The sequence below is a fragment of the Pinus tabuliformis genome, chromosome J (genome assembly GCF_031772625.1).
Source record: "Pinus tabuliformis cultivar Carrire ecotype Pingquan chromosome J, CPIR1, whole genome shotgun sequence".
NCBI classification, from domain to species: Eukaryota; Viridiplantae; Streptophyta; class Pinopsida; order Pinales; family Pinaceae; genus Pinus; species Pinus tabuliformis.
This window is the reverse complement of record NC_142295.1, coordinates 1089742707-1089767635: the sequence shown is the minus strand read 5'-3', so window position 1 is coordinate 1089767635 and position 24929 is coordinate 1089742707. Positions and strand designations below refer to the sequence as shown.

The 24929-nt window shown below is 36.8% G+C and overlaps 1 protein-coding gene across 1 annotated transcript; it reads left to right on the top strand.

The window, feature by feature from the left end:
• The first annotated feature begins 14171 nt into the window (after positions 1–14171).
• On the top strand, positions 14172–15383 carry LOC149230823 (heat shock cognate 70 kDa protein-like). Its single transcript, XM_089381426.1, has one exon. The coding sequence runs from the start codon at positions 14172–14174 to the stop codon at positions 15381–15383; it is 1212 nt and encodes a 403-aa protein (XP_089237552.1).
• Positions 15384–24929: the final 9546 nt, after the last annotated feature.

Here is a 24929-nt window from a genome sequence, read left to right as displayed (position 1 = left end):
AAAAGCCTTCTCATTTGGGAGGTGTGATCAGGAGCTCAGGACTAAGTGTCGTAAAATGGTCAAAAATGAAAGTTCTCAGAACTAATTGGAACCTGAACGACCGGATAGAGCTCGTCTTCCTAATTCCGGCGCCGCAAACGGTTCGAAAAACGGTCACCGTATGAGAAAGTTATGCCAAAAAGAAAAATTTCTCAGTAACATTAGAATTTTGAATTTTTTGAAAAAAAAATTTAAAAAGGAATATTCCACAGAATATTCCTTGGAATATTCGAGGGAATATTCCTTTTTAATTTTTCTTTTCAAAAAATTCAAAATTCTAATGTTACTGAGAAATTCTTCGTTTTGGCATAACTTTCTCATACGGTGACCGTTTTTTGAACCGTTTGCGGTGCCGGAATTAGGAAGACGAGCTCTATCCGGTCGTTCAGGTTCCAATTAGTTCTAAGCACTTTCATTTTTGACCATTTTACGACACTTAGTCCTGAGCTCCTGATCAATACCTTTTCCATGACTCAACACAGTGGTCAACTTGTCCTTCAATATTTCTAGGGCCTTTTGGCAACTTTCTGACCAGAAAAATTCGGAGTCCTTGGCCAGTAGTTCAAACAATGGTGAGGCTACTTTTCTAAAGTCTTTGATAAACCTCCTATAGTTTCATGTTAAACCCAAGTAACTCTTGACATCCCTCTACTTTTGAGGAGTAGGGACCCTTTTTATGATAGCAATTTTATTTGGGTCCACTTGTAGTCCTTCCTAGGATATTGAATGACCTAGAATAGTCCCAGCATTCATCAATAACTCACACTTCTTAGGACTAATGGATAGGTTCATTTCAATGCACTTATTCAATACTTTCCCCAAGTTAGAGAAAGCCTCCAGGAAATCACAGCCATAGGGATTGAAATCATCCATATAGATTTCTACAGAGTCATGGACTAGCTTAGAAAAGATGCTCAGAACTGCCCTTTGAAAAGTGGCAGGGGAATTACATAATCCAAAAGGAAGGACCCTATAAGAAAAGGTACCCTAAGGACAAGTGAATCTAGTTTTATCTTGGTCCTCTAGGCTGATATGGATCTGATTGTAACCACTGAATCCATCCAAGAAAGAGAATAACTTCCTTGTAAGACCATCCAAGACTTGATCAATGAAAGGCAGAGGGAAATGGTATTTTTTAGTGGCTTTGTTTAACTCTCTGGAATCCACACGGATCCTACATTTTCCATTCTTCTTTGGGACAAAAACTAGAGGAGACACCCACTCACTATCCAAGATGGGGTAAATGAATCTTGCATCCAACAACTTCTGCAGTTCTTCTTTGGCTATGTTTTTTACGGTTGGGTTCATTCTCCTCTAAGCTTGGCACATTGGTTTGCAACCTTCCTTGATGTAGATGTGGTGAGTACACACCAAAGGGTGCACTCCCTTCATTTCCTTATAGCTCCAGGCAAAATCATCCAAGTTCTCTCTCAGCATGTTGCACAACTTCTCTTCCTGATGGGATGAGAGCGAGGGGTTGATTTTCAATGTTTTAGATGGACCAAATTCTACCATTTTGATATGAGCAGGACTTGAGTCAACTAGGAAAAAATCAGTCCAAGGGTTATCTTCATATTTCTTCACCAGCTCGTCAAGAGGCATGGTGTTGGGGGGTTGGTTTTGGAGGATTTGATCAATTAGGTCATCTTCATCAGGTTTCCCCCCTCTTATAATAGTATCTAGGGTACATATTGGGTAGGATGTGGTATGGTACACTTCATATTCCTCTTCCTCTTCCAACCATAAGGGTAATTCATGCTCTAAGGATGGTTGAGCAGGAGGATACAAGACCAACTGTTTGGACAAATGCCCATTCTTAATGGTCATGTTCCCAGCCCTGCAACTTATGTAAGCATCAGCAGTGGCTATCCATGGCCTTCCAAGGATGAGAGGATAACCATTGAATTTGTTTTGGGGTAGGAGAACTAAGAAGTCAGCAGGGTACTCCCAGGAATCAATAGAGACCATCACATCCTCAACAACTCCCTCGGGAGCTACTGTGGATCTGTCTGCAAGTTGCAATGCCATTGTGGTCTTCCTCAATGATCCTTGGAGATTCAATTTGAGTATGGTCTCCTTATTCATCACATTGATGGCAACCCCAAGATCAATCAACGTGTGGGGGGCAATGATGCCATCAATGTGCACATTTACCACATGACTCCCAAGGTCTAGATACTTTGGTCAAATCACTCTCCCCAACATTAAGTCAGACAACTGTCCAATGAAATTAATGGTAGGGGTGCCTTTCATTGTCCTCTCAGTATGTTTGAAGCACATCTCCTTGATTAGATTGTTGTAGATGGGGACATCCTTAATGGCTTGGAGGAGTGGGATTTTAACACACAAGTTTTTCAATTCTCCTAGAAGTTCAGTCTCTTTTGGGGTGTGTTGATTAGAATGGATCAATATTTCAGGAAAAGGAGATTGATTAGCTTTAGGAACACTCTCTTCCTTTTCCTCTTCAAGATCTTCAGGTGGAGATGGAGGTTGGTTATCTAGAAGCACTCTTCTAGACCTGAGGTTGATTTCTTGAATTTCCACAACATGGCCATGGTAGGATGTCTCTCCACTATAGACTTGATGTGCATGTTTATTGTTCAGGTTCATATTTATTTGAGTAGGCATTTGAGGTTTCTTAGGTGGAGCAGGATGAAGGAGTTGTGGTTGATATGGAGGTGGAGGTAGTAAGGATGGAGATCGGTTTAATGGGGGCCTCCACCCTTGTGATGGGGTAGTCCACTGAGGATGGGGAGGAGCATATGGCTGAAATGATTGATTGGCACGTTGGGAAGGGTATTGAGGTTCATAAGACCAACGAGAAGGTATGGACCATGAAGGATGAGCAGGAGAACACAAAGGGGGAAGGGATGCAATCTGATTGGGATTATAATATGAATAGGACACCCCTTGCATGCCCTGCTGGTATGGTCAAGGTTCTTGAGGCATCCTTTGGTTGACATAACAGAGTTGTTCAGCCCCACCTTCAGTTCCTTGATATACAACTTTAAATCTAGGTAGAGAAAATTATGCATCTGTGGAGTGGTTTTCCTCATAGACCGAACAGACCTCTATAACATTCAATGGACATTCATTTTTAGGGTGCCTTGTAGTGCATTTAGGGCAAAATACAATTAAGGCTCTTTCTGATTCTTCCTGCTTCCTCTTGATCTGCATGGTGTCCATTTGCAGAGAAAGGGTATGCAACATTTCACTTTTAAAGTCTTCCAACATGTTTCCAATTTCACTCTTGATAGATGTGTTGGAGGAAGAGGAACTGGCCAAATCTTGACTGGCCCTACCCTTCTTTTTGGAAGCCCTAGAATGATTTTTAGAAACTATCTTGATATCATCATAAGATAGCTCATTGATATCCCCTCTAGACAACATGTTTAGGTTTTCTAGGATATCTTCTGTGATCCCTCTAAGAAGGACTAACTTGAGTGGTTCAAGATCAAGGGTGCATCTAGCCCTTTTATAACTAAGTTTGAACCTTTCCTCATAATCCTCCACTGATGCATCATGTCCCAAGGTCATTAAGAAGATTTCCTCTTTGGTTTCCTTGGACCTACATTAGTCCCTATACTTTTCATTGAAGGATTGTTGCATTTGAGCCCAGGTAGTGATGATGTCCCTAGGTAAAACCATGAACCAACATAAGGGTGCATCCTTAAGGGTGGATGGGAGCAAATTCAACTTTTGGTCATCAGAGGTATAATCATAAGTTCTGCATATGACATCAAACTCAAACAAAAAAGTATCAGGGTCTTCAGAGGATAATCCATGGAAGTGAGGAAGGGTAGAGGGGCTTATGTTTTTCACCCTAGCTTCTCCATTAGTCTCTCTAATGGGAAAAGCACCCTCATTTATGTTTTTAGCCATGGTGTAAGTGTGTGGGATGGTTTCTTCTTCTTATTCTTCCCCAATAGGTTCTTCAAATATCTCTGGTTGCTCGCCTAATGGGTCCTCTAACTCCCCTACAGTCAGAGAGGGAATGTGACAACCACCGAAAAAGAGGGAAGGTTGACTTCCTGATGGTGTGGGGGTATTTGGCAAGAATTTCCCCAAATTTTCTCTACTCCTATGAGGCATGATTTTTTTTTTCCTTTTATGTGTTTTTTAGAATTAATTGCAAAACAGAAAGGAAAGTAGAATAAAATCTACATAATGAATGCAAATTAGAAAGAAAAGAAAAAATTACATCTACCTAGACACCTCCCCAACAACGGCGCCAAAAAATGATGATCCTCAATATTGCAGAAAGGATTCTACAACTCCTAGGGATACCGACTTTACTTTATCAACTCGGGGTTCATACAAACTTGGAGGTGAAAATGCTATATACACAGCATATGCAACATTCTACTCATGTCACTTCTTAACTGGGGCACTAGACCACTAGGGTTCTAGATCAGTCTTCTATTGACTAGAAGGAGTCTGACCACTGAAACTAAATGTAAATCTAGTTCTAATGCAGGAAAGTAAATGCTTGCCTATATAGGAAATGAAAGTTTTTGAATGATAAATGCTATCAAATTCCATAAATCATCTAGCTAGGAAATAACACAAATTACTTGCAGAAAAGAACTAGGCTAACAGTGCAATTGATCATCTAGCTATTTGGACTATTTGGACATGGGAAGTTGTTCTATTATTATATGATTTATATATTTATGCACTAACTATTTCATTTTGTATTTACAGAAGAATAGTCTTTTAATTTCTAAATTCAAAAATGTAAATTATATGCTTATTCTCTTTGATCTTACAGGGGGGGAAGGTATAGGAGAGTTGATCTCAAGTGGAAATGATAGGCATGGAATACTCTCACACTAGAATTTATGGTCAAAACAGGGTCAATTAGGATGCTACAAGAGATCCTGTAGCTGCTACAAGAAACTGCTACAGGAGATCTTGTAGCTACTACAGGATGTCCTAGTTTGCTACAGGATGTCTTGGTTTTCTACAGGAAGTTAGCTGAAAGCTTTGGGAGGAAAATAATGGTGGAATGAGGTGTTGGATAGATGGATGATAGTGAGAGGAGGTATAGGGAAGGTGCAAATTTCCCGAGGTTAAGCCCAACACTTCAGGGAGGTTGGATTTGCCTAAGGTGGCTGCTCATGGTGGCTGCAAAACAGAGATTTGGACTATGGGCTAGTATGCCTTGGTAGAAGGTGGAGAAGGCTTAGGTGAAGCTAGTTGGATGAGTTCCTCCCTGCAAATAAAAATCCTTGCAACAAAAACTATTTTTCTCTTCATTTATGCATCGCTACATATCAACATGGAAAAGATGAATTGAATTTGAGAAAGTTGATCTATCTATTTCTAATGACTAGATATATGAAATGGAATGCCTTTTTAAGCTATAGAAAACTCAAGAAACAAAATAACAACTATAGGTGCTTCCAAGAAATCATAAACAATGATCTATCTAAAAATGAACCCTAAGCTATGCAATGACCAAAAGACAACTCTGTTTTTGGGGTTGTGAGAATGGGACCCTCTAATCATGATCCCATGAGGGAGATGAGGAAGAGGCCAATGTCATAAGATTTTTTGGAGTACCTTCCTTCACTACTACACCTCTTATCTACTTTTTCAAATTAATGGAAACAAGATTAAGCAATCATTTAAATACTTGTTAATATAAACAAAACATAAACAACTTCAACAACTAACTATCATTTTACTCTAAGAATACTGATACAGAAACAAGAATTTCTGCTACTAGGGTTGGGCCCTAACTCAAGAGCTTCAGCCCTCTAAGTCAACTCAGTGCTAGATCAAGATAAAATTTCTCATTATCATCAAAATGTCAAATACAACAATACAATCACAATCACAATGTTTTAGCTCAAATTGCCTCTTGGTTACGTCAAAAAAATCAAATCCTAATGAGTCCCTTGGATCTTTTATTTATACAAAACTAGAGCTCCCAAAAAATCCCTAGAAAATAGGGATACTTGTCTCCCTAACTCGAGAATGAATTTTTCTTAAATGTCACTGGCTTGGCTACCAATGGACTTGGCTTGCTTGGCTGCTAGTAACTCCGAGCTGATGAGATATGGTGGGGGGATCTTCGAATGATTTGAGGAGTTGAGAAGGGAGACCAATCTCCTAAAATCTCTCTTTCTTGCCCACTTCAAGTTCCTGCACTTAATTCAACCCAAAACTACTCTAGTTCCTGCATTTAATACATATTATGCCACATGATATAGTAACTCACCTTCACCCTTCTCACTAAGCAAAACATAACAAAATATGAGATAAAAGTCAATTTTAATAAGTTGGAGAGTGGCATTGTGAGCCATATAGTTTACATATTGATGAGCCTCATCGATAATATTATGTATATGTTATGGACATGTTATACTGAGGGATACATCAAAAAAATGAAAGTAGTGTGGTCTGTGACATCCTAGGATAAACATGTATAAGCTATTGTAAGAAAGGTTTCCTGGTAAAGACAGTGTGGTTTTGGATGTGTGGTACTATTGTTGTGCACATGTTGCATATGAGATGTTATGTGCATATAGATGTTGTATATGTGGTGCTATGTACATATTGTATTGTGCGCATGATGTATATGTGGCGTTGTGTACATATGATGCTCTGTGCATAATGGATATGCGGTGTTGTGTATAGATAATGCTATGTGCATGTTGGATATGCAGTGCTATGTACATGTGGTGCTATGTGCATGTTGTACATGTGGTGCTATGTACATATGTTGTTGTGTGCATGATTGTACAAGTGGTGTTGTGTGCATGTGGTGTTATGTAAACATTTTGTAGGTGGTTTCATGTACATGTGATTTTGTGCACATGTTGTGCAGGTGGTGCCTTATACATATGGTACTGGTGTATGTGTGGTATTGTGTGCATGTCATACATGTCGTGTTGAAGGCAGACGGTACTAGGTGCATGTGTTGCATGGTTCTATATGCCATGTGTGGTTGTATGTGTGTGAAGCACACTATGTGTATGTGCACATGGTTTAGGAGAAGGCACTGGGTGTTTTTTAGGTGTGGCAACCGATTCAAAGTGCATACAAAATAAAGACAAAGGTAGAAGCTACAAATTGATGAAAGCATAAGTATCAACATTTTCTTTCAATTTTTTTATGCATGTGATTTATGACTATGGTATATGATGATTATATATGATCTATCATTCTAGTTTATGATGGTTACATGTGATTTATGATGTTGATCTATGATGGTTGTGTTTTAAGCTAACCTAATGTGATAAGTTTATACATGATGTTTTGATCAAACAGTTAGTTTGACTTGTTGTGAGAGGAAGTGAAAAAGATTGCAAGTGTACCTTATTAACGAACTACCAATGAGGTATGATTTGAGGTTATTTTAATTTATTTAAATCTAGTGAAACTTATGTGCTTGGAAAAGAAATGCATGAACATTCCCGGTTGGGTGGAAAAAATTGACTACAATAATTGGCAGCAACAATGAAATAAATTGGAACATGTAACAGTATGTTGGTAAAGCAATTCAGGAGCAGGGCCATTGTGGGACATTGGTGCCCAATAGTGGCCATTGATTTCCATGAGCATGCTATGACCGATATGATGGTTTTGAGGTAGGTATATGCCTTGGTTGTTTTATCTTCCAATTCGAGGAAGCCTTGTCAAGGGATGGATCGCAGAGGATAGGGGATGCCAGGGAACTTGGTAGGTGAGTGATTGCATGGAAGGGGTGACTGGATTGCCCGAGTGACTTTGTAACAGAGAAGGGAAGGCCAGGGATATATTTGTTTTGGTCATGAGCATTGCTAGATGGAGTCAGGTGCACATTGGGAGTGCACCATGGAATAATGAGATGGTAACGGTTCCCTAAGAGGACAAGTGGCGCAGGATTGTAGCGCTGGACATTAGATGCAACTTTGAATGTGGTAGTGGATTCTGGACTTCCTAGAAAGGAAGTGAATCCTGGTATTACTTTCAGCGTGGAGGTATGATCCTTTGGATTCCCTTGTTGATTGATATGGGCATCATATCCTTTTATTTGTTGGTTTAACAAATGTGCATATGTGTATATGTGGTTATTGTAAATACTGTAATGAGTTATGTTATAAAGCTCCAGTATGGAGTATGTTTTCATGATGTTTTTCATTTGAGTAGGTCATTGATTATAAATACGGCAATGAGCTATGTTATAAAGCTCCATGGGAAGTATTGTTTGTTTTCAACAGTCTTGTGGTTATAGCTGTTGTTGAACACTAAGGGTGGTGTTCCCCCAAGGGGGAGGGTTCTATAACAACCCTGGTGAAAATTCCATGTAAATAGATATATATGTAAATATATATATATATATATATATATATATATATATAGATATATATATATATATATATATATATATATATAGATATATATATATATAGATATAGATATATATATATATATATATATAGATATATATATATATAGATATATAGATATATATATATATATATATATATATATATATATCTATATATTTATATATATATATATATATATATATATATATATATATATATATATAGATATATATATATATATATATAAGGCCATGGTGGTGGGACACTTATTCCAAGTTGAATGTTGGAAAGACATCCTAGGGGGTGTTCATTTGGTTGTTTATGGCTAAGGAAATTGAAAAAGGCAATGGCTAAGGATTTGGAGAGACAAAATGACATTTTTGGCACATTTATTTATGAAAATAATGGAAACTGAAGAAAATAAAGGCCTCATTGATAAAAAGGCTTATGAAGATAAGTTGGAAAGCTCTTAGTTAGTGTAAGTTCTTGGCTAAAGATTTTCCTATGGTTATGCATGGGATCAAGAAAGGAAAAGAAGGCAAGAGGAAGGGAAAGGCAGGATCAAGCAACTACAGCAAGATTCCTTGCAGGTATCGATTTGCATGTGTATTTTCCTTGCTAGATTTGGCATGCGTGGTATTGCATGTGGTTCTTTTCTTGTTGTGGCATGGAATTTTCTAGGTGTAATAGTGTTTTCAACCTAGCCTTGATGATTTCTGGATAGCCATGGTGTGGTGGGGTTCTCATGTTTTGGGTGAGTTGGATTACCGGATGGATTCGAAGCTGAGTGGGGTGGATCTCTGAATGATAGAGCACATGGCCTAGTGGTCCCTGAACCAAAATGTGGATCATGGTAAAGCCACTAGCCTACTAACCCCTGAGCTAGACTGTGGGTTGCAGAAAAGCCATGATTCCGTTACCTCATGGGCATAGGAATCCTTGTCGGTGAATAGAAGGATGTACGGTAAAGCTAAGAGGTGGTTTTTCTCCGTTGGGTATAGTAATCCTGGGTTTGGGATAAGCAGTAAAGCCTAAAGAGTGGATCTTGTTTAAGGGCCTAGTGATCCGAGTTTTGATTGCAGTAAATCTTGAGAGACTATGTTGGGTGTGGTTTTTTACCTATTTTCTGCACATTCTTTCCCTAGTTTTGACCTTTCTGTCCTCTAGGCCTATGACTTTACATGATCAAATTCCTTGTTTCCTCACCTTTTTAACCTATTCTACTTTCATGTTACTTTGTTGTATTTTATCGAATAATACGAGGCTTTATTCCTTTTTGTGGCTAACTGGGAGAGTATTGAAGAAGTATTTTGGGAAGCTTTTCTTTTCAGGTGATGGCTTTTGAAGAAAAAGCTATGAAGCAGACATGCAGCGTGGATTAACTGCAAAAAAAGGTAGAACGATTCAATGTTACACCCTAGATGTTGTTACAGGTTGATGTTACACATTGGATGTTGTTATAGGTTGCTGTTACACATTGGATGCTATTACAGGATGTTGTTACAGTACACGCTAATACAAGAGTCCGTCGTCACACCAAAAGTGTTGTCACCAGTGATGTCATGACATCCCGAACTGACATTCACTCGATGTTGTTGCGCCGAAGCTAAGAAATGTGGGTACTATTCCACATAACAGATGTTAGCAGTATGGATTGTTTATTTTGGAAGCAACAACACCCAAGCGATTGCAATCATAAGTGATGTATATTTGTATTTAGCAATAGGTTGTAACTACTTTTATTTTTTATCAACATGAGAATCATGAGATTCTCATGACTGGTCTATTTCTAATTTTGGGTTGTAATGACTATAAAGGAACTAAATTTTTCATGTACAAGGACACGACATATAAAAAATTCTTGTTACTGTACTTCTATAATTCTGAGTTTATTTTTAATATTAATCAGCACGGTGATGTTGTTACTATTCTTCAGCTGATTCGTTAATCACTTTTGTGTTGTTCTTGCGCCCTGCTGAGGAGGAAGGTCCCTCCTCTTTGGCAGGGATTACAGTGATGGAGGTAGTGTGCATTCTAGTTTAGCTAATTAATTTATGGTTTCTCGTTGTTGCTGTACAAATCATGGATTACGTTTGATGTTGTTTCCATTTGTATTATGTTGTTACACTGAGTTAATCAACATAATGGTAGTAACCAGCTGAAGTAGATATTAGTTCCTATGTGGCGCGCGTTTATTTTGATAGTTGCGAAGTGTGATTGAATTCTGTAGAGTTTTTTTATGTCTACATGTATGGTTTTATTAAGCAATTTAGATCAGTGACATCTTTTACTATTTTCTGCATTTCCTTATTCTTGGCTGGAGTGTATCGGCATAGACAGTGCAAACTCCATTGAAACAGCAAGACTTGCCCTAGGTTGACAATTAAATGTTGCAGTCTCAATGAATTAAGATTGATTAAAACAACACTACAAACTAGGAGGCAGGAAAATTCCTCATGGTGTAGGTGAATAAATATGGTGGCATCCATGCTTGTTTGGCCTAGTGATCGGATCGGATGGAGATCACGATAAAACTTGTTATGATGTGTTCATTGTGTTGGCCCAGATCCAGGATGGATTACGGTAAAACCTGGTTTATATTGATGAGGGTGAGGTGGTTTAGCCTCGGTATGCCTTGGTTGATTTTTTTGGTTTGAGCCCCACGTTCATGCTTGGAATATGGCACAGGGGTGAATGGCTAAAGAGAGATTTGGCTCAACCATTCTATGGTCACGTGGAACATGGAAGTCCCATCTCGGGTTTGGTTTTTACATCATTAATGAAAGGTTATTTCTCCTTTTATTTCTATGAACATTTTGATGGATTATATGTGGTTTATATGGTTGTACTTTCATGAGTATTTTTGTTGTTATTATATTGATTATATGTTTGTTTTATGGCAGTAGCTATGTATGGCTCTCAACATGTTTTTACTTGTAAATGAATGGATAATGTATCTATGGCCTAATAGATGATAATGCGGCAAATGACATGAGGGAACAATGGTTCATAGCGATTCTCATATAATTATGAGATCCCTACACTTAATTATGTTGTTTACACCTATAGGTTACATGTTGATGACATGTTTGACAAAATGTCCGTCATGGCTAGTAGGGATCTAATTAAGGTCTTGTTTAACATATTTCCTTTGCATAATTGTTTCCCTATTCTTTTACTACTCCTAAGTTATCATTCCATTATGGGCAGTGACCTCGGCTCTGGACCTGAAAAAGTGGCTCAAATCCCGAGGTCACTGGCAGGCAAGCCTGTGAGAGCGAATTTGGGTTTCTGGACACTCTCATGCATATAGCATGAGAGCGACTGAGCCTTAAGATGTCCATAAAATCAATGGGACCTAGGGACATGATGTCTAAGTGGTTGACATGTCTCCTGAGGGTTCTTTTGCTAATTTGGATAGGTTGGTTGATGTGTTATGTCTATTCCACTTCGTTAAGGTCACATAGGAGGCCAAATCCAATCTTAGTAGTCTCTCTTCGTTTGTTTACCTAGTGGGCATGGTTACTTGGGTAGATGTGGGAGGAGGGTGTTACAGGCTAATGGTCATAAGATTTGGTGATTGCAGTAATTAGTGGATGTTAGATAAATTAGAATGAATAACCCCAAAAAAAATATTAAATGAGATTAAGTGATGAAAATAAAAAATTAAATAAAATAGAAAATTAAAATAAGAGGGAAAAATTGAGGAATGGAAAATGAGTGTTTAATTTTGTTGACATTTCTATTAGTCCAATTATTTTTTTCCTTCTTGTAATTTCTCTTTTCAAGGATTTTTTTGTTGATTGTTAGCCAAGGAGGAGAATGGAGAAAGAGCCACAAGTCTCATCATAATTGGAAATTGTTAAAATAAGGTTTAGTACCATTAGAATGATGATTTTTTCATTTGGGTTTCCAAGGTAAAATCTATGTGTGACTATGTATGTGATTTGTTTTTGTAGGATGGACGTTTTTTTACAACTATATTTCCATGGTTTGTTATGGTAAAATATGTGTACAAAATTCTATGTTGGATTTAATATGTGGTGTTGGAAGTAATCATTTGTATTTATGTGTTGCTTGTCTTATCTTGATGGTGTGAGAATCCATTCTTAGTTATATCATGGTAAAATTTACTCAAAATGTTATTCACCATTAACAATTGATAAAATCCAAGCATGAGAGAGAGAATTCAGACCATCCACCCAATGAGATCGTTGTATTGTTATTGTTGTCGTATATTTTGGCTTTAACACATATCAAATATTTAAAATTGAAAAGTGTATATATATACTCAAATAAAAGCTTAGATAAAGGAAGACTTAGTCATAATTTGTTTATTGAGTTCTCATTTTCTAAGCCTTTTAGGTTATCTTAAGAAATGAAATTCTATTTTTTTTCATATTTTAATGATCTCAAACTTCCTTTTTTAAAGCCAATATTGTATTTTGACTGATAGACAAGAGCTTCCAGGTATAAAAATTTCATCAAACTCCAAACTCTAGGAACAAAGTCATGGCTATAAGAAGATTTCAAACATACCATACCATTGACACATGATAGACAGTTTATAGCCCTACCCTCATTCCTTCACTTACTATTATATTCACGCCCATTCTCACTACCACCCATACCAAAAATATTATGTTCTTAAAACTCTTATCTCCCAAATCCTTAAAATATTTGCTCCTTAGTTCCTTTCCTTTAAAAAGGCTTAATCGATTCAAGCAGTTAGAGCCAATGGTTACACCTCCTCACAGATTAATGAATCCTTTCAAGCCACCTTTAATCCAAAGTCTAACCATTCTAGTTCCTCTCCTCCCCGTGGCTAGTTCTCTCCCATGCATAAAAGGAACCATAGATCTTATTGCTAAGGTTTTTTCCAAATGGAACATAAAAATTGTATTTAAAGCCCATAAAACCCTCAAGTGAGTATTCTAGTTAGCCAAAAATAATTCTAACCACATGTTAGGATCAAGATTTTAACAAATTCCTTATTCTTGCGAGAAGTATTTGATTGGATAGACTCTGCCAAACCTTCATACCTTTCCTTAAAGAACATATAGCGAATACCAACTATCATATGGTGTCAAAGTTTTCCATCATTGAGCATTCTTTTAGTTCTAAGCATCTTGTTTGCTTTGACCAATCTAAGATCCTAGCATTCATCCCTTTTTATAATTCTCAAATTATCAGGATAGATCTTGAGATCGATAAGCACCCTAATAACTTCAATAGGGAAGATGGTTATATGCTAAGCCAATCATAGAAGCCAATAATCCATCAATTCTCTCATTGATTTCATTCCTAGATATTCCTCACTTCCTCTTCTACCAATTTCCATATCCTCGGCTATCATTGCTCTATTTTATTTTGGATGTTGCATGTTCCTCTCCTCTTCAGTCAATTCTTTAATCCATGGCTTCCGCTCATGGTGATGGTGGTAAGGATATCGACATAGATCTCAGAACCACTTACAACTATGTGGGTATTTGGCGTGATGATCATGACAGAGTGGACATCATTCCCAATGAACAGGGAGATAGGACTACTCCCCCATGGTTTCCTTCACACACAATGAGTGCCTCATCGGACAACCTGTAAAGAACTACAAAGAATAAAGTCTCTTCCAACCCTGAAAACACAATCTTTGATGCCAAGAGGTTGACTTGAAGGCGCTTCTCCAATTCGTGTGTGGAAAGTGATAAGTGTGTATGGCCATTTTCTATTGCACGCGGACCTAAGGACAAGCCTATCATCCAAGTTTTCTTCAAATGGAAAAGGAAAACCTTTGAACTTGAGGAAATATTGTCAATGGTGTTTCATAACATGAAAGAAATCTCCCAACAATACCTAGTTTGTCAATTAAGTAAAGTCGTGATTATTGTTACTACTTACTATAACGATTCTCAAAGGCAGGCCACTAAAATCGTAGGGAAGATAGTAGGTTTGGATGTCTTACAAATATTAAACGAACCAACAGCTGCTGCAATTGCATGTGGGTTTGACATGAAATCTTATTCATCATATGATGGTGAGAACGTCCTCATTATCGATTTGGGTGGAGGGACTTTCAATGTTGCTATGTTGAATATTAAGAAGCACAAAATAGAGGTGAAGGCAGTTGGAGGAGATACCTATCTCGGAGGTGAGGATTTTGACAACATAATGGTCAGCCATTTTGTGCAGGAATTTCAGAGGAAATACAAAGCAGACATAGCAAGAAATGCAAGAGCACTGAGGAGGCTTTGCAGTGCACATGAAAGGGCAAAGAGAGATTTGTCTTCAAGTATGGAGGCCATCATTGAAGTACCATGTCTTCATGAAACACAAGACCTTCATTTCAAAATCAAAAGAGAAAAGATTGAGCAAATGAATACTGATTTGTTTGAAAAATGCATTGAGATGGTTGAAAAGTGGATGGGGGATACCCGAATGACCAAACCCCAGACTGATAAAATTGTCTTAGTGGGAGGTTCTACGCGAATAACAAAAGTGCAGGAGTTTCTTAAAGATTTCTTCAACAGCCAGAAGGTGTTGTGTAATTCTACCCATCTGGATGAAGCTGTAGCTTATGGTGCCTATGTGCAGGTTACGGTGTTGAATGACGATAACACAACAACACACCTCATACTTCAAGATGTCACTACCCTTAGTCTAGGAATTGGAGTTAAAGTGGATATGGTGAGCATTTTGATCCCGAGAAATACACAAATTCCAGTTCGAAGGGAGGGCGACTACTTTACTACATACGACAATCAGGAAAGAATGAGAGTACACACATATGAAGGAGAAAGGCCTAATGTTGAACACAGTAATCTTTTGGGCGTATTTTATTTGGAGGGACTTTCACTTGCACCTAGAGGCGATGTCAAAATTATTATCAGTATGGAGATCGATGAAAACATAATTTTGAAGGTGTCAGCAGAGCATAAGACTTGTGGGATAAAGGAGGCGATGATTGTGATGAATCAGAGCAGCAGGTTGAGAGAAAATGATGGCAGAGGCAGAGAAATTAAAAATTGAAGATCAACATAAGAAGGAAACAGTGGAACTAAGGAATGCACTGGATAAATATATCGACGACATGAAGAAAAGGCTGAATATGGAAAAACTATGGGGAGATTTGTAGAAGGAAGATGTTGAAAACATGGAGGAAGGTCTTGAGGAGGCTGAAGAGTGCCTCAGTGAACATGAGAATGCAGTTAACGATGAATTAGCAGAGAAGATGGAGGATTTTAGAAGGTTATGCAGAAAGATAGACAAGAGCTAAAAGGGGTTGGAAACTTGTGTCAAATTCTAAATCATCTCGTTCAGTTTCCATTTTTCCTTTATGACTCTGCTAAAACATTCCTCTGGCTAGTTTGTTACAGACCAATATTTATGTTTTAATGTTCTTATATCAAATATTGTATATGATGTTACTGTTAGAAAATTCTACAGTTTCAACAACGATTCTTGCATGCGGAATAAACTCAAAGAATCATTAAATCTTAATGCCCAGGGATACGAGTTACCTCCAGCCATTGGTGATGTTTTGATGGAGGCCACAGTCCACTTGCTTCTTCTTCAGCACTCCAGCTTCAATCCAAGCAAAAAGAAAAGAACAGAAAAATTCTGAAGGCACTTCCAAGCTCTGCTACCTCAGCTAGATGGTGTAAAACTGAAGGGGATTGAGATGCAAGCTTGGGGACCAAACAGATGAATTTATAGCTAAGCTTCCATCAAGCTTCTGATAGCTATGTGTCAGATGTCCCACAGATCAAGGGAGAGAACTCCAGATGGGAGTAATGGACCACTTCAGTAGCTCCTAACAATAAATTTATTAGCTGCAGTTGATTTCCTTAACTTAAGGAAACTACTGCAGTTGGTTTCCATAAGTTAAGGAAAGACTGCAGTTTAAATTCCATAATTTTAGGCAGCAATTGTGTAAAACTTAATGGAGCTAAAATTCTCCCACTTGGTCCATACTTCCAAACTTAATGTCTCAACTTAAAAACCATTGATAATCTGTATTAAGTAATAGATACATTAATCATGGCGATAAGTCCTCTAACTATCTTCCATGTATTACTATGTATTTATTCTTATTATAATTTATGTGGCAACAATTTCTTAATGAATAAACCTTATGTTTATTCTTGGTCCTTCTTAAATGAATTTTCTCAAATCAACTTAAGGTGCACATAAATATGAGAAAAAACATCACAATAATTAAGAATTTCATTAAAATAACATTGTCCATACAATGAGAAACTACATAATGGGACCAAGTCCCATATTCAATACATGATCCTTGAATTTAAACGGTGGCATGCCCTTAGTCAAAGGATCAGCAATCATTAACTCAGTGCTGACGTGCTCAATGACCACTTTCTTTTCTTTAACACGTTCCCTTATAGCTAAATACTTAATGTCGATGTGTTTATTTCGACTCCCACTTTTATTGTTTTTAGCCATAAAAACAGCAGCTGAATTATCACAATATATTCTCAATGGCTTAGAGATAGAATCCATAATTCTAAGCCCAGAAATGAAACTCCTAAGCCATACACCATGTAAAGTAGCCTCAAAACAGGAGACGAACTCGGCTTCCATAGTGGAAGTGGCAATCAAGGTCTGCTTGGCACTCCTCCATGATACAGCTCCACCGGCCATCATAAAAATGTAACCTGATGTTGATTTGCGTGAATCAACACATCCAGCAAAGTCAGAATCTGAGTAGCCAATTACTTCCAAGTTGTATGTCCATCTATACATAAGCATGTAGTCTTTGTTTCCTTGAAGGTACCTCATTACCTTCTTTGCAGCTCTCCAGTAGTCTAAACCTCGATCACTCTGATATCGTCCCAACATTCCCACAACAAATGCAATGTCAGGTCTTGTGCAGACTTGAGCATACATTAGGCTTCCGACAGCAGAAGCATATGGAATGTTCTTCATTTGTTCCCTTTCAAAGTCGTTCTTCGGGCATTGGTTCGAATTGAACCTATCACCCTTCACAATGGGAGCTACACTTGGTGAACAATCCTTCATCCGAAATCTCTCTAAAATTTTATTAATATAGGTTTCCTGTGACAGACCCAAGATGCCTCAAAATCTGTCTCTATGGATCTTAATGCCAATGACATAAGATGCCTCACCCATATCCTTCATATCAAAATTTTTAGAGAGGAATTGTTTCACCTCATGTATCAAACCCTTATCATTGGTTGCTAGCAAAAGGTCATCCACATATAAAACAAGAAAACAAATTTTACTCCCACTAACCTTCAGGTATATACATTGATCCATAATGTTTTCTACAAAACCAAAAGAAGAAATTACATTATGGAATTTCAAATACCATTGGCGGGATGCTTGTTTTAAACCATATAATGACTTTTTGAGCTTGCAAACCAATTGCTCACCATTACTAGAGGGGAATCCTTCAAGTTGTTTCATGTAAACCTCCTCCTCTAGATCTCCATTAAGAAAAGTCGTTTTCACATCCATTTGATGCAACTCCAAGTCAAAATGGGCTACTAATGCCATAATAACGCGCAAGGAATCTTTCTTAGATACAGGAGAAAAAGTCTCCGTGTAGTCGATTCCTTCTTTCTGAGTGAATCCCTTAGCAACAAGTCTTGCCTTGTATCTCTCAATGTTGCCCAATGAGTCTTTCTTTGTCTTAAAGACCCATTTGCATCCAATGACTTTTGCACCATTAGGCAACTCAACAAGATCCCAGACTTCGTTACTCTTTATGGAATTCATCTCTTCCTTCATGGCATTGTACCACAGTTCTGATTCTTTGCAACTCATGGCTTGTGAAAATGATTCGGGATCATTTTCGGCTCCAATGTTGTAGTCAGATTCTTGTAGATACACAACATAATCATTAGGAATTGTTGATCTCTTAGGTATAGTAGATCTTCTTAATGTTGTACCATCATCTTCCTGAGAAGTATGTGGTTCAACTTGTTGTTCAAAATTTCCTTGCAACTCTTGAACTCCTTGATCTACTGGAATATCGTCAGCAGCTTGTGGAACTTCAACAATTGGTTGTTCAACACCAGTTTGTACTTGAGGGGTGCTATGAACAATAACCAATCTATCACTTGAAGTGGAAGGTTGAGATTCTGAATGATCCTTCTCAGAAACTATGTTTCTGGTTTGATCGCTCCCACTAATCAAGTCATTTTCAAGAAACTTTGCATTTCTTGATTCCACAATCCTAGTGTTGTGAGATGGACAGTAAAATCTGTAACCTTTAGACCTTTCAGCATATCCAATGAAATACCCACTAATGGTCCTTGGGTCCAGTTTCCTCTCTTGTGGATTATAAATTCTCACTTCAGACGGGCATCCCCAAACGCGCATATGTCACAAACTCGGTTTCCAACCTTTCAGTAATTCAAATGGTGTTTTAGGAACCGCCTTGGTTGGAACTCGGTTCAATATATACACTGTCGTCTTAAGTGCTTCAGTCCACAAGGATTTAGGAAGATTGGAGCTGCTAAGCATACTCCGCACCATGTCCAATAATGTTCAATTTCTTCTTTCTGCTACACCATTCTGGTCGGGTGAACCAGGCATGGTGTATTGGGCAACAATCCCATGCTCTTGAAGAAACTTAGCAAATGGCCCAGGTGCTTGTCCATCTTCTGTGTATCTACCATAATATTCTCCACCTCTATCTGATCTCACGATCTTAATTTGCTTGCCGCATTGTTTCTCTACTTCAGCCTTAAAGATCTTAAAGGCATCTAATGATTCGCTCTTTTTATGAAGCATGTAGAGATACATATATCGTGAGTAATCATCTATAAAGGAGATGAAGTATCTCTGACCATGTGAGTCCATGTCTGGACTACATATATCAGTATGTATGATTTCTAATATGTCTGAACTCCTATTGGCACCTTTCTTTGACTTGTTGGTCTGCTTTCCCTTTATGCAGTCCACACAAGTCTCAAAATCAGTAAAATCTAGAGTACTAATTATTCCTTCATTTACCAATCTTTTAATTCTATCTATGGAGATATGACCTAGTCTCCAGTGCCATAATGTAGAGGAATCTTCATTGATAACACATCTTTTAGTGCCAGTGTGAACATGCATTGAATCATAAGTGACATTGTTTTGTAAATTAATGCAGTAAAGACCGTTAGACAAAATACCATTCCCAACATAATCAGATTTATAGAATAGACTGAAAGATTTTTCTGAATAGTTTAAGGAATATCTGAAAAGTACAAGCCTTGAAACTGAAATCAAGTTTCTAGAAAAACTTGGAACATAAAAGGTCTTTTCTAATTCCAAAACAAACCCACTACTTAAAGTTAAATAACATGTTCCTATAGCTTCCACATGTGAGCTCATCTTGTTTCCTGATAAGATGCTTTGCTCACTCCCCACTGGCTTTCTTAGGTTTTGCAAACCTTGTAAGGAATTCGAAATGTGAATTGTTGATCCAAAATCAATCCACCATGTGTTAATATTAACGTTAACCATATTAGATTCATAACAAACAAATGAGATTATTTCCTTAAGTTCGGGAATGTCACAACGAATTTCAGAGAAATTTCCAGGTTGTACTGCTGCATCAAAATAAAGAATCACATGCTTATGTTAAAATTGAGGCTTAATAAACTTTCATGTTTTACCAATGTAAACCATGCTAAAAAGAATTGAATCAAATGACATAAAAATTGCCTGTGGGCTAAATTTTTAATTCAAACAGATTCAATAAAACTTTATGAACTTTCATGTTTTACCAATGTAAAACATGCTAAAAAGAATTGAATCAAATGACATGAAAATTGCCTGTGGGCTAAATTTTCAATTCAAATAGATTCAATAAAACTTTCAATGTAAAACATGCTAAAAAGAATTGAATCAAATGACATGAAAATTGCCTGTGTGCTAAATTTTCAATTCAAATAGATTCAATAAAACTTTATGATAAAACTTATTAGTTCATAACTCCTGTGGGTAGGTTATGAAATTTTATCCTAATTAATCACATAAATATAATAAAAATTCCTGTGGGATAAAATTTATTATATTCAGTGTAATTAATTACAATTTAATGTCTAAATAATCTTTATGTGAACTTGCCAATCAATATATAATTTTATTTAATTAAAGATGTTGTGGCTATTCTCTAATTAATTAAAATCATATGGATCACTAGACATTATTTTGTTGCATAAACATAACTTAACCAGAGAGAAAAATAATGTTTACTGAAAGGAGTAAGTCAAGATGACATTTTAATAAACTCCATATAACTGTAATATTTTTCCAGCAAAATCAAATTTACATTCCTTAGTCTAACTGTCCCATAATTTATTTAAGACTAATTCTTAAATTAATTACAAAATGGGCTCTAAAAAGTTATAAACTATTTCTTTAAATAATTTGCAAAAACTGCAAATTTGAAATATTCAAAACAAAGACTAAACCATTTCAAATATTCAAATATTGAAATATTGAAATATTTAAGAATGCATAAACTATAGTATTTGACTGGCCCATAATTTTAAAATTAAACAATAATAATGTCACAAACAAAATAATATTATATCAATAGTATACTATGGCGGATTAATATTTAGCTCCGCCATAATTGGATAATAAGCATAAAATTGTTTCCTTTAACATGACTCATATCAAAGAAAAACCTCATTGTTGAATAATGGTGAGAGACATTGTGTCAATAATGAAGTCTTAAATCACAATCCTTTCTTTCCTTACTTAGGGTGTTGACATAGAATATCTACATAGGATACGCGATATGGCAATATTTATGGTTACACTCTTCAAATATACGAACGAAAAACATGCCTAGTTGAACAAATATATCATACTCGTAAAAACAACGATTTTTTTTTATTTATCTATTAAAATACATAGTTGCTAATGGACTTCTGTAACAATGTGATTTCACCAATAAATTCTGACCAGTTTCTCGAGGCTTCTACAATTCTGTAAAATCCTAGTAAGAGCAGAATCGTTTAAAGGAAAAGCAGAATTAAAATATAGAAATTCTTTCAGACCCCTGTTTGCAGCAGCAATGCTTGCTAACGAATCAGGAGGACAAGCTTCTTGCATACTATTTACAGTAATACGCAACGTAAGCGATTTGATAACCTCGATAACTCTCTCAGGTCCCCATTTCCGAAGTTCAAAGACAATTCCTACAGATGGAGACAATGTGTAGCCAGAGACCTAAGGACCAAGGTAATGTCGATGGAATCATCAAAGACGAATGAGACCTTCCTAAGCGTTGGACAATTCTCGCCTATTCTTGACAAACCAGAATGAGTGAATCTGAAAGGGCCATTTAAACTCAATTCTTGGATATTCTTGCAATTTTTCAGTGAATCGAGGGCAATATCAGACAAATTCATGCAATACCCGAGGCTGAGAGATTTAAGCATCTTACAAATCCTGGCGATGGCCTCGATTTCGGAATCCAGCAAATTGGGTATATCACACAAGGCAATCTCCTCAAGCATTGTACAATTAGTCACAAACCCTACAAACCCTACTTTCATCATTTTATTAACTAACATACCACAGTGAAAGAAAAATGTTGCGATACGAGGGAACCGTCATTTTTATTAACAAACATACACCACGAAGCAGAGAAAGGGATTTGTCTGAAATGTGTGAACATTATGTGTCGGTTTGGAAAAGTACAAATACAAAGTATTCGAATCGCACACCAAGGCAGAGGTAAATTCAGCTCTGATACCAAATGTTAGAAAATTCTACAGTTTCAACAACGATTCTTGCATGCGGAATAAACTCAAAGAATCATTAAATCTTAATGCCCAGGGATACAAGTTACCTCCAGCCATTGGTGATGTTTTGATGGAGGCCACAGTCCACTTGCTTCTTCTTCAGCACTCCAGCTTCAATCCAAGCAAAAAGAAAAGAACACAAAAATTCTAAAGGCACTTCCAAGCTCTGCTACCTCAGCTAGATGGTGTAAAACTGAAGGGGATTGAGATGCAAGCTTGGGGACCAAACAGATGAATTTATAGCTAAGCTTCCATCAAGCTTCTGATAGCTATGTGTCAAATGTCCCACAGATCAAGGGAGAGAACTCCAGATGGGAGTAATGGACCACTTCAGTAGCTCCTAACAATAAATTTATTAGCTGCAGTTGATTTCCTTAACTTAAGGAAACTACTGCAGTTGGTTTCCATAAGTTAAGGAAAGACTGCAGTTTAAATTCCATAATTTTAGGCAGCAATTGTGTAAAACTTAATGGAGCTAACAGTTACATAATGTTGTAACACTGGTACATGGTAACTGTCAGATTTTTGGAAGCTTATCTTTGAACGCTCAAGCTTGTGAATTGTGATCTTGTGGTGTGATTTCAAATGACGTCCTTTAAATCTTTTAACTGAATTTACTGGGATTTAGCATGATATTGCTTTCCTATTTAATCAAGTACAAATATTCGTGCAACAGTGTAAAACTTGAAGGCACATTCATAGTTGGATAATAAAAAATTCAAGACGCTTGAAAGACTAAAAATGAAGAGATATTTCAAACAAATATTGTTGTTGAGTCTTCTCCACAATCCAGGGAAAGAGAGCTTAATCATGTGTATTGTACTTTTATTGGCATGTTTTTGTTCTTGCATTTTATTGGCATGTTTCTGTTCTTACATTCAGGTTGGCATTAAAATTATGTCTTGTCTACTCACATCTGTATTTTTTTATGGGAATCTGGTAAAAAAAATTAAATTTTAAAATGGTAGTGTTTGAATTGTTTTTTTGATAGTGATAATGGATTCAACACCAGCAAGAACTTCTAGAGTACCCAAAATCCTGAAATTTGACAACTATAACCTAGATTTTCAAAAATTTCTACAAGATTGTATCATAATCTTACAAGAATTTTCATTATTTTCCAAACTAAACTGTAGAGGTTTTTTAGCCTACACTTTAAAAATAAGATTAAGAGTTGATCTTATCAATGCAGTAGTTATTAGAAAGTCCAATTGCTTATTTTTTGGGGGCGTTGGTGGCATGATAAATTAACATAAATAAATCTTATTTTAGCCATGGGTTTATGAAGGTCAAACATAGGAAAAAAAAACTATTCACTACGCATTTTTAAACGCTTTAATACTTAATGGCTTTCCAGCAGCATAGACATTGTATGTTTGAAGCTCCAAGTTTTTGAAAATTTCGGTTGGATTTGTAAATTATTGTTTATTGTTTTTCTGTAGTTACCAACTTCCTCCGTAGGCATTATCTTTTTATGTAGTTTCCAACCTTTTTAAAGCAGCCACTATATTTTTCCGTTGTGTATCTGCCTTCTCCACCATAAAAAAGTACCTGCTGGTTCATCAATGCTAGCACATTTAGGTATCTCTCTCTTCTGCAATATCGTTTTATGGACATACATTTCCCTAGTTTCTTGTTTTCGTGTCCACTCGGACCCTGTTATTCTACCACGTCACCTCGATTGTTGAGAGTGCATCGAATGGATTGCGTTCTCATTTTCAAACGTCTTGGTTTAGCAACAAGTTTCCCACAGAATGTTTCTGAATAAGGATTGCCATTGAGCAGAGTGGGAGGGTCATATGAATAAGCATGAACATGCTTATGTAGAGATAATTCTCAGCCACCTTTCCATTTCAAATACCTTCCTTTAAATTGGGTAGTTGCCGTATTTTAAACATATTCAAGATATTAGTGGGTTGGTGGCAGAAGTATTCACCCAAATTTTGCAGAATGAAAACCATGAGCGTGAATGAATTGGAACTTAGGTTTTAGAAAAGGTTATTTCTAGAGTTAGAGTTAGATGGTTCTTTATTGAAAGAAAATGATGGGTTAAGAAAAGAGTTAAAATATTTTTTTTAGTTAATAAAAACAAGAAAGACATAGGACTAAATTTTGTCTTTCTATGATTTAGTGGTTGGTGTTTGTGTTTTTATTGGTTATAAAAAGGGTTGGTGGTTCTTAAATTGGAAGCCTTGGTCTCCGAAACATCAATTCTTGTGTGTTTTTATTAGTTATAAAAAGGATTGGTGGTTCTTAAACTGGAAGCCCCGGTGTCGCCCCAGTGTCTGAAACATCAATTTTTGTGTATTGGTAAGGTCAAGTTGTTTGATCAACTTTTGAACACATTCAATATCCAGACCTCCATCCTAGCAACCGACGAATAACCGAAAGTGAAGTATCCAACATATGGTGGTTGGTCCATATGATGGTTCATCACTTGACAACTCTTATCATGGAAGCCCCAACGAGCCGAGGTGTCAATATTGTTGATCTTGCAAAGTTCATCAACGATGATCTGAAGTGGTTATGTCTTAAATGGATCAAGTGGGAAGCTCTAAAGTGTGGTGAAGAAAAGAGCAGAAGCTGTGAAATTTCAGAGTGGATATGAGTGTTAGTGATGATCATATCACACAAATCTAACAAAGATTTATTTATTGTTGTAATATGTACTTTCAATGTCTTCCATGTAAGCATTAAGGGAGGGTGTTGGAAGTAATGCTTCCATGTCATGTATAGTTGTCATTATGAGTTACATGGAGTCAATCTAGAAGTTGTTGAT

Coding starts and splice junctions, on each gene's coding strand:
- LOC149230823 (XM_089381426.1), top strand. CDS start 14,172: ATGGTGTTTCATAACATGAAAGAAATCTCCCAACAATACCTAGTTTGT.